At 39.9% G+C, this 12,339-nt stretch overlaps 2 protein-coding genes across 8 annotated transcripts in view; both read left to right on the top strand.

Annotated features, from left to right (window-relative positions):
* The first annotated feature begins 522 nt into the window (after window positions 1-522).
* On the top strand, window positions 523-3,619 carry ticam1 (TIR domain containing adaptor molecule 1). Its single transcript, XM_014021681.1, has 2 exons — window positions 523-605; window positions 977-3,619. Exon 2 carries the CDS (start codon window positions 1,112-1,114, stop codon window positions 2,798-2,800), a length of 1,689 nt encoding a protein of 562 aa, XP_013877135.1. The 5' UTR covers window positions 523-605; window positions 977-1,111; the 3' UTR covers window positions 2,801-3,619.
* A 1,154-nt stretch (window positions 3,620-4,773) lies between these two features.
* Window positions 4,774-12,339, top strand: part of camsap2b (calmodulin regulated spectrin-associated protein family, member 2b) — a 39,740-nt gene continuing 32,174 nt past the window's right edge. For 5 of the 7 annotated variants that reach the window (XM_014021670.1, XM_014021640.1, XM_014021648.1 and 2 more), the window contains exon 1: window positions 5,285-5,451. In XM_014021670.1, coding sequence (XP_013877124.1) covers window positions 5,313-5,451 — 139 coding nt within the window. In that variant the 5' untranslated portion in view covers window positions 5,285-5,312. Of the gene's footprint in view, window positions 5,452-12,339 lie in introns of all 7 variants that reach the window. The other 2 variants (XM_014021632.1, XM_014021624.1) reach the window with 2 other exon arrangements.

Raw genomic sequence — 12,339 nt, 5'->3', positions numbered from 1 at the left:
GTCCCTGTAATAAATAAAGGTTTGAAAAATCTATTTTTTCTCATTTTATTTTGAAACATAAAAATAGAAATATAAAGAACAAACCATACAGGGATTAATAATACAGACGCTGAGTTAAAATTTGGTTTTGTTGTAGTCAAGATTCATTCACAGCACACACATKGTCTTTGTTTAAAACTATACAGCATTAAATATTGGAGACAAGTTGTCTGTTAGCAAAATGTCTCATTACCCACTGAACAGATATTGTTAAAGATTTCAAAATAATAATAATAATAAATTTTCATCTACAACTGATTAATCTTTGAAGCCAATCTGATTTAGGACAGATGTCAAAATTAGCCAACACTAAAATGTCAACAACTCAGTAAATTTCAACAACATTTGATGTGGTAGTAGCTGAGAGTCTTCCACTGAGTGTGAGTGCTATTTCTCAACATTAGATGGTCTTAGCCTACACAGGTCGTGGTCGATGGTACCTTCAAAGAACGCTAGGTCTTTCATTTTCCCCCTGCCTTTAGCTTTTTGTCCCTCTTGGCTTGCCATACTTCACAACGTCATGCTTTTGTTCTGACAGAGCTAACAGAGGCCTGCAGCTGGAAAAGGTAGGAGGCAAGCTCAGCTGGGATCCAAAAGTTTTTTACAGAACTCCAAAACTTTTAAGAACCTATCGGGATTTTGACAAATTTGCATTAAGTTTTTTTGTTTGTTTGTTTTGTTTTTAACCAAACAAAACGTTTTCTCAAAGTGAAACTGAGCTGAAAGTTTTAGCATGACTTACTTCCTTATTTGAGCTGGAACACTGACTGAGTCTGTTATCTCTTTCAAGCATGTCGGTGAACAACTAAAATAAAAGAAAAAATCAAGTAAAAATCTAAGTTAACCTAAATGTTTGATTTTATTAATGTAGTTTTGCTTTGAAAATGCATCTTGGTGTGCCATAATTGCTAACGTGTGTTTCTATTTCAATTTAAAGCAACATGAAGATCCATGAAACTGTCCCCGCTCCTAAACAGCTCCAGTTTCTGAAGATYCGAAGATAAATTTTGAAAAGTCACACGCCAACTTTTCGTTGAACTGCCGAAGGTCGCTTGGCAAGTAAAACCTGAGGATGAGTCACGCTGGGTGGGAGGAGGATCAGGGCACGGGACTGAGAGGCGTCTTTGATGTTCTGGCGAAGGCTCCATCGGAGCGACTCTTGAGCTTGGTTCTCCAGCTAGGCGACTCTCCTGAAGACCGTCTGGTCCAGGCTCTGTGTCTCATCCTCCTCCGGAGAGGGAAGCAGGCCCTGGAGAAGTTGCAGATGCTGAGGGACAACCCTCTCGCAAAACATCTGGTAGAAGCCGGGAGCGCAAACGGAGGTGAATTAGACGACTTTGGGGCTCGCTGTGGACAATTCCGAGAGCAGACCGGACAGTGTTTGTCATGGCTGGCTCGGATATTTAAAGTTTTGTCAGAGCAGAGGTTGTGCGAGGTATCTCTAAGAAACCTAGCTTATAAGAGAGCCCTTTCCAGTGACTGCTTCAAGATGAACCGCTGTAGTTCTCTGGAATATCATCAGCTTGTAGAGGAAGCTAAAGTTGTGTGTGGGCCTCAGTTTGCTGACCTCAAATTTGGACATTCCCCTGATCCGAACACAAGCCTGAATGAGGAAAAGACGACCTTAAAAGAGTCTCTGGATGAGTCAGCACACATTTGCTGCCATCCTAGCCCTCTGCAGGAGAGYCCCTCAGAGCCCTCCTATCCAACTCATCTGGAGATAAGTATTCCTTCAACTGTTTTGTTTCAAGGGGACAAGAGTGCTTCAGAGGCATCAGGAAACTCTTCGCCGAACCCTTGCATTCTTTTAAGTGAACGTGAAGCAAAAAGTGTACCTGGAAAACCTCCGTCGCCTGAGCCCAGATCCAACGAGTCTTTGTTCAAGTCAAACAAAGACTCAAAACCAAAGGAAACATTACATACTGTGAGCAGTAAGCTGCACGATAACATCCCCCAGAATGGGAGCYCAAATCAACCAATCACTGAGACGTTCACCCTGCCGTCCCCACAAAACCTTTTCCTACCCAAGATCCCTTTTCTAAAAACCCCTCATGGCACAGAAGCAGAGGAAGAGGAAACCTTTTACGCGTTTGTTATCCTGCACGCTCCCGAAGACGAAGAACAGGCTGAGCGCATGAAGGAAAAAATCGAAACAGCCATCGGCAGGGAAGGCGCGACTTTCTCTGARGACTTCGCCATCCCCGGGAAGAGCRCCCTGAAATGTGTGGAGGACGCCATCGACAACTCGGCCTTCACCTTCCTGCTGCTCACCCACAACTTTAACACCAAAATGCTGGAGGTGAAGACGAACATGGCCCTCATCAACTCCATCAACAATGTGCACAAGTTTAACACGGTGCTCCCTTTGCTGCCTGAGGACAACTGCATGCCCAAACAGGGAATACCCAGGGTCCTGCAAACTCTGGTGTTTCTGGAAGAGAAGAGGCACTTCACAAAGAAACTCCAAAAAGCTCTTTCTCCAGCCAAGATCGAAGCACAGAGAAAGATCTGGGCCAAAGAGCAGAGCGTGAAAAGACTGCACCATTTAAATCATGAAACAGACAGACTAAGCCTTTACCTGCAACAACAACAATTCCTCCGCTCCAGTGCAATGCTGGAACACGAGGGGGCCAACAGCATGGCTTTGTGGGGCCCCCAGCCCAACATTCATATTCAAAATGCAAAGTACATCATGATCGGTAATGACTCTACAATGACAGTGGATTCAGGCAGAAACGCAAATAATGATGGGTCACTTTAAGACGGACAAGGAGAAACAAATAAAATACACTTTCTGTGATTTCTGGGTTCAGGGTTTTGTTCTACAAAAAAAAAGAAAAGCGACTAAAACGTTAAAGTTGAGACAACTTTGTGGTGTTCTTTGCAAATGTTTTTACTTGGAGTGGGAAATGTGATAAGATATAACATAAAAGTAACATGAGAGGAAGTAAAATCAGGCGCTTCACTTTATATTTAGTAGAAGACTSCCATCTACTGGCTGAAACATGAAGTACACCATGAGGTTTCCTCAGGTGTAGGAGCAGCATGTGGACAGCAGGGGGCACTGCTGCCACACGCTTCTGCACAGGATCATCATGACTGTCTCATCCATGGTTTAATTGACAAAATTAATTTAAAGAACTATATTTGTATTGAATGTGTATACTTTATAAGATGTGAAATTGAAATATGTGTCTGGAATGACTCTAAAATATTAGTTGGGTTAGTCAAGTGTCTTGAAATTAAAACATTTCAATTGAAATTAAAACATTTCAGTTGAAGGCCTGGCCTGCATAAGCTCATTTTATAACAAGAAAGTAATGATTAATAGCAATTTTTGTCAAACCTTGTAAACTATTTGTGATTTTATGCAATATTGTGAACTCTTGTGGGATCTGATAGTATGTGTTGGGTACAACTGTCATCTATTACCACACCAAATATTAGACAAGGTTTTTTTCTGTAATTTTATTTGTTTGGGTAAAGAAAACTCTTAGCAGAACTTAGACATGTCAGTCATCTTCCTAAAAATAAAACATGGGGCTGATGACATGGTCCACAYACCCCAAAGCTTCCACAACTTCCTGCTACCTTGTTTTAACCACASATGCCTGAGCCTTTGGATGTTTATATGTTTATATTTCAGCCTTTTCTACACGTTTGCTACATTGACCTTTAAACTAGCCATGCACTACTTTTAGCTAACCTTTTAGCTTATGTTTGCTACTTTTAGCTACTTTTGCTACATTTAGTTTTAATTTGCATTTAGCTTTGTTTTACCTAGGCTTTAGCTACGCTAGCCTTTTTTTAAGCTTTCAGCTTTTTACTTTTAGTTTTAACCAGTATTCTTTGTTTAGCTTTTAGATAGCCTTTGGCTACTTGCTATCTTATATTTTGCTACTTTTAGCTTTTAGCTAGGCTTTTGCTATATTGACCTTTAAGCTAGGCTTGCACTAATTTTAGCTTACTTTTTGCTTTTTTTAGCTTTGATAATTTTACAGCTAAAATTGCTACATTTAGTTTTTAAGTAGTGTTTTTTAGCTTCTATCTTGCCTTTTACTATTAGTTACTTTTACCTTTTTGCTAGTCTTGCTAAATTTACTTTTAAGCTAGCCTTTTGCTACTTCAGTATACTTTTTGCATTTTAGCTAGATATTTGCTATATTATAGCAAATATTTAGCTTTAAACTAGCATTTTTCTATGTTTAGCTTTTAGCTAGGCTTTTGCTACATGGATTTTAGCTAGGTTTTTGATACTTTTTGGCATGGGTAAGTTTTACATTTAGCTTCTGACAATGCTTGTGCTACCTTTCACTTGCTTTTTGCTACTTTAGGACTTTAGCTAGCATTTTGTTTTCTTTAACTTTGTGTTTTACTTTTTTTTTTTTAGCTTAACAACTGAGTTTCGGCTTCTTCAGCTAATGTCAGAGGTCACTCAACGCACTGTGAAAATGCAGTTTCTCTAGTATATATTAACCTACAAAATAAATTGATGAACCTACTATAAATAAACGCAACACACGTTTTAAATAGTTGTCAGGACGCATACAACATTACTACAAAGTTTTGGGAGTATTTTAGGTAGAGTCACACGCCAGATGAGCTGTTCCTGTGATTTGCTGAGCCTGAACCCACCTCAGAGCCTGGTTCTGGGTCACTCCTGTCAAGGATTCAAAAAGGCTGCGGTGGGTGGACCGCGCATGCGCASTGCGCTCCATCCTCCGATCAGTGCGGCAAGAAAATCGCAGAGGAGCGGAGAGGAAAACAGTGAGGAGAAGGAGGAAAAAGCAGAACATGGAGCCGAACAGCTCGTTTATTTTGACCGTGGGACCTTCCTCCGGTGCTGGACTGTAGCTTTCCTCCTGTGTCGCACAGCTGCTCTGTTATGTCGGGCAGCCTGAGGGGGRAAATGTCCGGGAATAGAGGAAATCTCTAAGAAAAAAAAAAAAAACTGCGCCTTGCTGAAACAGAAGGACATAAAACTGAAGATGGTGCTCATTTAACGGGAGGCTTCAAACACCAGCCAAAGTTTGAGCCATTTATTTATTATTTATTTTTGGTGTTGTTGTTATTTTAGCAGAATTTTGTTCTCTTTACTTTTTCTTTTTCCTTTTTTTTCTTCTTTAACTGCCCGGAATTCCTCTGGACGCGATGTCATCCGCATTCAGGAGGAGCTGCTCTGGCTGAGCGAGCCTCCAGCAGCACACACACACACACACACACACACACACACATATATACACACCACACACACACACACACACACAGGGACGATGGGAGATGCGGCAGATGACAGAGGGATGAGGCAAACCTTCATCGTCCCTGCCATCAGGAGCTTCGACCACTACGACTTCACCAGGGCCAAGATCTCCTGCAGCCTGACGTGGCTGGTGGCCAAGGCTTTCGGCTCGGGTAGGTGGCTCAGATCACCAGCCAAACATGATAGATAATAAAGGTGGCATCCAGCGCTCCTTGTGCAGGGGGGGGGGGGGGGGTCCTTCAAGAGTTGACTTTGTAGACTAGGCCTCACGTTGTTTTTCACTGTCACTTCATCCTGTCATGTGCTTTAACTTTGTGCTTACCTGCTGCTAATTCTTCAGGCCAAACCTTATGTAACTGAGAACATCTCCTTTACTGGATCAACACATGCAACAACCCCTGCTCTTACAGCTAAACCTGGTTGTTAAGAATCAAGGTTTAAAAGGACTAAAATTCAATTTATAAACACAAAAATGTATTAAATGTGTACACGAAGACRTTTATTATTATTATTATTGTTAAAGAATCCACAAACAGGTGTAATTAAAGACAAGAATGTACATAAAAAGAGATGTTTGACATGTTCAATCTGTTTACAAAAATAACCACCTAATATTCTGTAAAAATAATTAAGATTAATTCTGGTCTGTGAGTCTGGTGCCAGAAAGACTTAAACATTTGTCTAAATCTGAGCCAGACATTTGAGTTTCACCTAAGAGGTTGAGTTTTTAGCAGCATGTTTTGTTGCCGTATGCCGCTGCTCTCTTTGTTTTAGTCCCAGCCCTTCAATGACACAGTTTCAGCTCCCAGCACGGCCAACAGAACTGTGGCCCAGTTCACAAGCCAAGTCCATAGAGCCTTCTCTGGTCTGGATGGGACCGGGTGTTTGGGTGCAGTGGTTTTCTCCCATTGGCTCAAAGGTTGTGGGATTTTTACAACGCACCTGATTTTTCCATAGTAAACAAAATTAATTTATGCACGGTCTTATTTAGCAGCAATTAGACGCGATGTTTCACAATGAAAGAACAGYTTAAAAAAGTAATTTCAGAGTTTCGTATTACAAAAATGTCAAAGCAAAGCTAAGAATAAACACTTCTGTGTCCTCTATTTTCCTCACATTCAGGTTCTAACTATAACCCCAAACCCTATGAATTTTTATATAGTTTAAAACATAAATGAAAACAGAATATGATTGCAAATCTTTTTCAACCTTTCTTGAATTGAATACACTACAAAGACAATATATAATGCTCAAGCAAATAAACTTTATTGTTTGTTTGTTTTTTATAAATATACACTCATTTTGAATTTGATGACTGCAACACGTTCCAAAAAAAGCTGGGACTGGGGCAACAAAAGACTGGGAAAGTTGAGGAATGTTAAAAAAATAATAATAAAAACACCTGTTTGGATCATTCTAAAGGTGAATAGATTAACTGGGAACAGGTGAGTGTTGCGATTAGATTTAAAGAGAGCATCCTCGAAAGGCTCAGTCGTTCTCAAGCAAGGTTGAGGCGAGGTTCACCACTTTGTAAACAACTGCATGAGTAAATAGTCCAGCAGTCAGTGGTAGGCAGCACTAATCTAAATATTAGTTGCAGAATATCATCACATAGTGTCCTTGGCGGGCCAAATGGGAGTCACCCACAGGCCACATTTGGCCCGTGGGCCTTCAGTTTGACATGTGACCTTGTAGATACAGTGGGTAAAATAAGAATTGAACACATCAACATTTTTCTCAGTAAATATATTACTAGAGGTGCTAATGACATGAAATTTTCACCAGATGTTGGTAACAACCCAAGTGATCCRTACATACAAAGAAATCAAACCATAAATGTCCAGAAATGAAGTTATTTGTAAYAATGTGGAATGGCACAGGGAAAAAGTATTGAACACATTTACTGAAATTTATCTAATACTTTGTACAAAAGCCTTTGTTGTCAATGACAGCTTCAAGACACCTCCTGTATGGAGAAACTAGTGGCATGCATTGCTCAGGTGTGATTTTGGCCCATTCTTCCACAAACAGTCTTCAAATCTTGAAGGTTTCGTGGACCTCTTCTATGAACTCTGATCTTTAGTTCTTTCCATAGATTTTCTGTTGGATTCAGGTCAGGTGATTGGCTGGGCCATTCCAGCAGCTTTAGTTTCTTTCTCTGAAACCAACTGAGAGTTTCCTTGACTTTRTGTTTGGGCTCATTGTCTTGCTGAAATGTCCAGCCACGTTTCATCTTCATCATCCTGGTAGATGGAAGCAGATTTTTTATCAAGAATGTCTCTGTACATTTTTCCACTCATCCTTCCTTCAATTATTTGAAGTTTGCCAGTACCATATGCTGAAAAACAGCCCCACACCATGATGTTCCCACCTCCAAACTTCACTGTTGGTATGGTGTTTTTGGGCTGATGTGCAGTGCCATTTGACCTCCAAACATGATGTGTATTCTGGCATCCAAACAGTTCAATGTTGGTCTCATCTGACCAGACTATATTCTCCCAGTATTACACAGGCTTGTCTAAATGTTGTGCAGCAAACTTTAAAGGAGCTTCAACATGCTGTTTCTTCAGCAGTGGAGTCTTGCGTGGTGAGCGTGCATACAGGCCATGGTGGTTCAGTGCATTACTTATTGTTTTCTTTGAAACAATCGTACCTGCTAATTCCAGGTCTTTCTGAAGCTCTCCACAAGTGGTCCTTGGCTCTTGGACAACTCTTCTGATAATTCTTTTCACTCCTCTGTCAGAAATCTTGTGAGGAGCACCTGGTCGTGGTCGGTTTATGGTGAAATGATGTTCTTTCCACTTCTGAATTATGGCCCCAACAGTGCTCACTGGAACCTTCAGAAGTTTAGACATTCTTCTGTAACTGATGCCATCATTATGCTTTGCAACAATAAGGTTGTGAAGGTCTTGAGAGAGCTCTTTACTTTTACTCATCATCAGATGGTTCTTGTGTGATACCTGGCCATCATTTGGGACTGAACCAGCTGATATTAACTTGCACTGACAAGGGGCAGGCTTGCTTTCTAATYACTGAGAGAGTTCAGCTGGTGTCTTGGCTTTCCATGCCTTTTTATACCTCCCTTTCTTCATGTGTTCAATACTTTTTCCCWGTGCCATTCCACATTATTACAAATAACTGCATTTCTGGACATTTATGGTTTGATTTCTTTGTATGTAYGGATCACTTGGGTTGTTACCGACATCTGGTGAAATCTCATGTCATTAGCACCTCTAGTAATATATTTACTGAGAAAAATGTTGACGTGTTCAATACTTATTTTACCTGCTGTAAATGACACGCATATGAGCAAAATGTGACAGCTTTCACCCTCAACTGTGAACAATCATGTTGATCAATAACATTTAAAGACCTCAGTTAGTGCTTTTAAATTTAGCCCATAAATTTAACAAGTGCTAATCCACTAAGAAATTTWAAAAAAAGATAGCATAAATCCTAAAGCACTAATCAAGAAATTAATTCCCCTATTAGTGCTTTAGGGGAACTGTGCTCACCACTGGGTTTCTCAATGTACAGTGGCAAGGAATTTAGGGGTTTTACCATCTACAGTCAATAATATCACCAAAAGATCCAGAGAAATAGAGAATGTGGTCTGACAAGTCCACATGTCAAATTGTTTTATGGAAATCATAGACGTCATTTGTTCCGGGCCGAAGAGTAAAATAACTGTCCAGATTGTTATCAGCGCAAAGTTCAAAAACCAGCCTCTCTGATGGTATGGGGTGGTGTTAAGCTAGGTTTATAGTTGACGTGTCGCGCGGGTGCAAGGGGCGCACAACAATAGTTGGAGGGTCCATTTCAATTTAAATGGATATAGATCAATGCGTTGTCATGACGTAATGTGAATTATTTAATCAGTCATGATGGTGGTCTGGAGAAACTGCAAGTCCCTCAAATCACAGTCTGTCACTGGATTGTAAATCAGTAATCTGAGCTGTTGTTCATATGGAGACCTTACATGTTTGAGACTGTCCAGGTCTGGCCTGAACTCTTGCATCACTACAATAAGTCATTAATCCTAGTTTTCTCTGTCCTCTCAGTACCAGCTGGTGCTCTTAAATGTTAATATTAGCTTTATCATTGAGTCTGGAAACTTTATATAAAATATCTGAATCTCTTTGACTACTTTAAATGTAGTCAAAGAGATAAATGTAGAGAGTCAGCTGTTTTCAATAGAAAAGCTGTATTTTTATATATATTCTACACACAACATGCTGAGGACAATTCACATGTCAGGAACAATTCTCAGAAAAAAAYTGAACTGATGCTTTGTCACACCTTTACGTTAAACAAAACTTTAGGTATTCCTGTGGCTTTTGATAAAGCAATGAAGACATGAAAATCAACAGAGGAAAAAAAAGACATCCAGGAAAACAWACGTGTTAAGTCTGCATTCAGTCCCAGGCCTCTCTTTAAAAAGAAGTCTGATCTCAGTGGGATTTGCCTGGTTAATATAAGTCGCTTTGAAAAACATTGGATAAGAATCCTACCACATTTATTTAAAAAAAGAGTCAGGTTTTAGAAATAAAGGCACGTCATGTTTAGACTGTCATAAAATAATTCAATATGGGTCGTTCATGGGCAAAATAATTGGATTTGTTTCACTTTTGTTTGCATGGACGTAGCCTTATAATAAAGTTCGATCAATCCATGGGATTTTCTGCCATTTCTTTTGTAACAGTGATTAGGTGGGTCTTCCTTTCCCCTTTTTTTCTTCTTTTTTTTGCCAAGACAGTTTGGTGGCAGCAGCGAGATTCCTTGTGTGATCCCAATCAAAGATACAAGTCTATAGCTGACGAAAGCGATGCAAAACTAGGATGAGATGGTCTCAGTAGACCAAAGGAGCAGATCCCAAACCTAACAGGCCGAATGCTGTAAGATGAGATGCTTGGTGTTGTGTTTTGTACTTTTCTTCTGGCGTATGCAGGTTAAAATCTGTGGTAGGAATCTGTGGTTCCTTTAAAGCTGGATCTTAATGAATTTGTGGAAAATCATACCTGGTAAATCACTTAGGTGCGCTCAGGTTCATATTGATGCAATGATGGGTAAAATCAACAACCGTACCGTGCTTCTTGCTTATTGAAGGCTGGGATAAGTTTGAGCCTCCAAGGCCCTGATGATGGCAGAAAAAACATACATACATTTTATACTCCTGTTTTAAAGCTGGAATTATTGTTGAGTGGAATGAAGATCACAATGCATTGTGGTATTTATGATTGTCGCCTGGCAACAATTGAGACCAAAATAACACAAGTGAACTCTCTTGTTTGATAATGTAGATAAAAACTCTGCTCAGTGTTCAGGATAGAATGAGGCCCTCTGTGTGGTGTTCATGGTTACACCATCAGTTCTTAATGTGAACCAAAGCCTATCATTTACTCTGCAATTCTTCTTGTACAGAAAGTCTAATAAGGTTGTTTAAAACACATTAGTCTGTAATGTTAACCTCCTCCTATGTTTCCTCCCAATGAAACACAAATACAACATTTTTCCTGCTGTTCCTGGTACCTCCAAGATCTTCCATTCTATATTTTATAAAACTCAACCAGCAGCTCATGAAACTCTCTCAACTCTCCCAAACGTCAAAAACCTAATCTCACCAGAGTTCGTGCAACATGTTGTCATCCTAAAAGAACTGAGTTCAAAAACGTAGGGCTGCACGATATTGGGAATAATTTACATGATATAGTTTAACYCTGCGATGGATCGCAAATGAAAAAATACAGGAATTTTCAACAGATGACTTGAATAACACTGAGTTACGCTGCCATCTTGTTTTTGTGCATGTTACAGGTATTTTTTGTCTGTATTTGAGAAATATTCTTATCTTTTGCTTGCTTTTTATTGTGCTGGCACCTGCGTGCATGTTTCCTTCTATCATGAGCAAACATTATTGTGTTTCAACATCTAATGTGTCACCTCTGTGTTTATATTAGTTTCTGCTTCCATCAGTCTTTTATAACCATATCGAATTTGCTCATATTCCTCGGTTTTGTCAAGATCCTCTTTGTCTTTCATCAACAACACTTGTCTGAAAAGTAATGTCATTCCTGTTCTAGAGATTTCACAAAAAAAAAAAAAAAAACTACAAGTTTTAGCTTATTGAGACAAAGCCACCCATAGATCACATGACACCAGATTTGGGTTCATTTTACTAAGTGGCAAAGGTGGAATTGTGAAATTTAGATGTTTTATATGAGTGGTCAGTGTTGTCTTCACGTTTGGTTGTGCCCACATAACCCAGTCTGTAATCACAGGTTAAAGTGATTCATGTAATAAAGATGAAAGTCTTCACATAAACTAAAATTAGCTGGTAATGTCACGTTTGCATTTCGTTCAAACAAAGAACAGCAGAGATAAACATGGCCGACCATTAGCTGGGTTCCCAGGGGTCTCCAGAGGAGCAGTCTTCTTCATGCCTGCACTTCCTGTGGCAGCTACTTCCTGTCTGTTTCCTCTTCGACGGCCAACACAAACTACGCGTTTTTGAAGTCGACGAGGTGGACTTTCATGAGCTCTACAAAAGCATTGCTTTCTGGGCCGTTGTGTCGTGTCTCATCTTGCTGGTTTTAAAGTTTGTGTATAAAGTTACAGATTAATGTTAGACTGTAAAGAGTGGAAGGAGTTAGACCAGTTTAAAAGTTGACTTGATGCTGAAGGGCTTTTTATGAAACTGTAACGTTTGCCAGCTGCTTTAAATGCCTCTTTTCATCAGCCGACGGGTAACGGGAACCTGGTCGAACCACAGCCTCTGGAAAACTACAGAGGTTTGATCACAAGAACCGTTTTTTCCCCCCCTAAACCAATTTATGCTTGTTTGATTTATGAGGCTGTTTAATTTTTGTGTACACTCAGCTTGTTTTTTTAGGGGGAAAGCTGTACCTTAATGTTGGATTCCTTTGTTTTCCTCAGAATAATTCAGAAATAGGCAGAGAGGAAATGACTCCAGGAATACTCATACAGGAGCACAAGTGTGTCACCACACACACACACACACACACACACACACACACACACAC

Source organism: Austrofundulus limnaeus, unplaced genomic scaffold (genome assembly GCF_001266775.1).
Source record: "Austrofundulus limnaeus strain Quisiro unplaced genomic scaffold, Austrofundulus_limnaeus-1.0 Scaffold3, whole genome shotgun sequence".
Classification (NCBI taxonomy): Eukaryota; Metazoa; Chordata; class Actinopteri; order Cyprinodontiformes; family Rivulidae; genus Austrofundulus; species Austrofundulus limnaeus.
The sequence above is the reverse complement of the archived record's forward strand: the minus strand, read 5'-3'. Positions and strand labels throughout refer to the sequence as shown.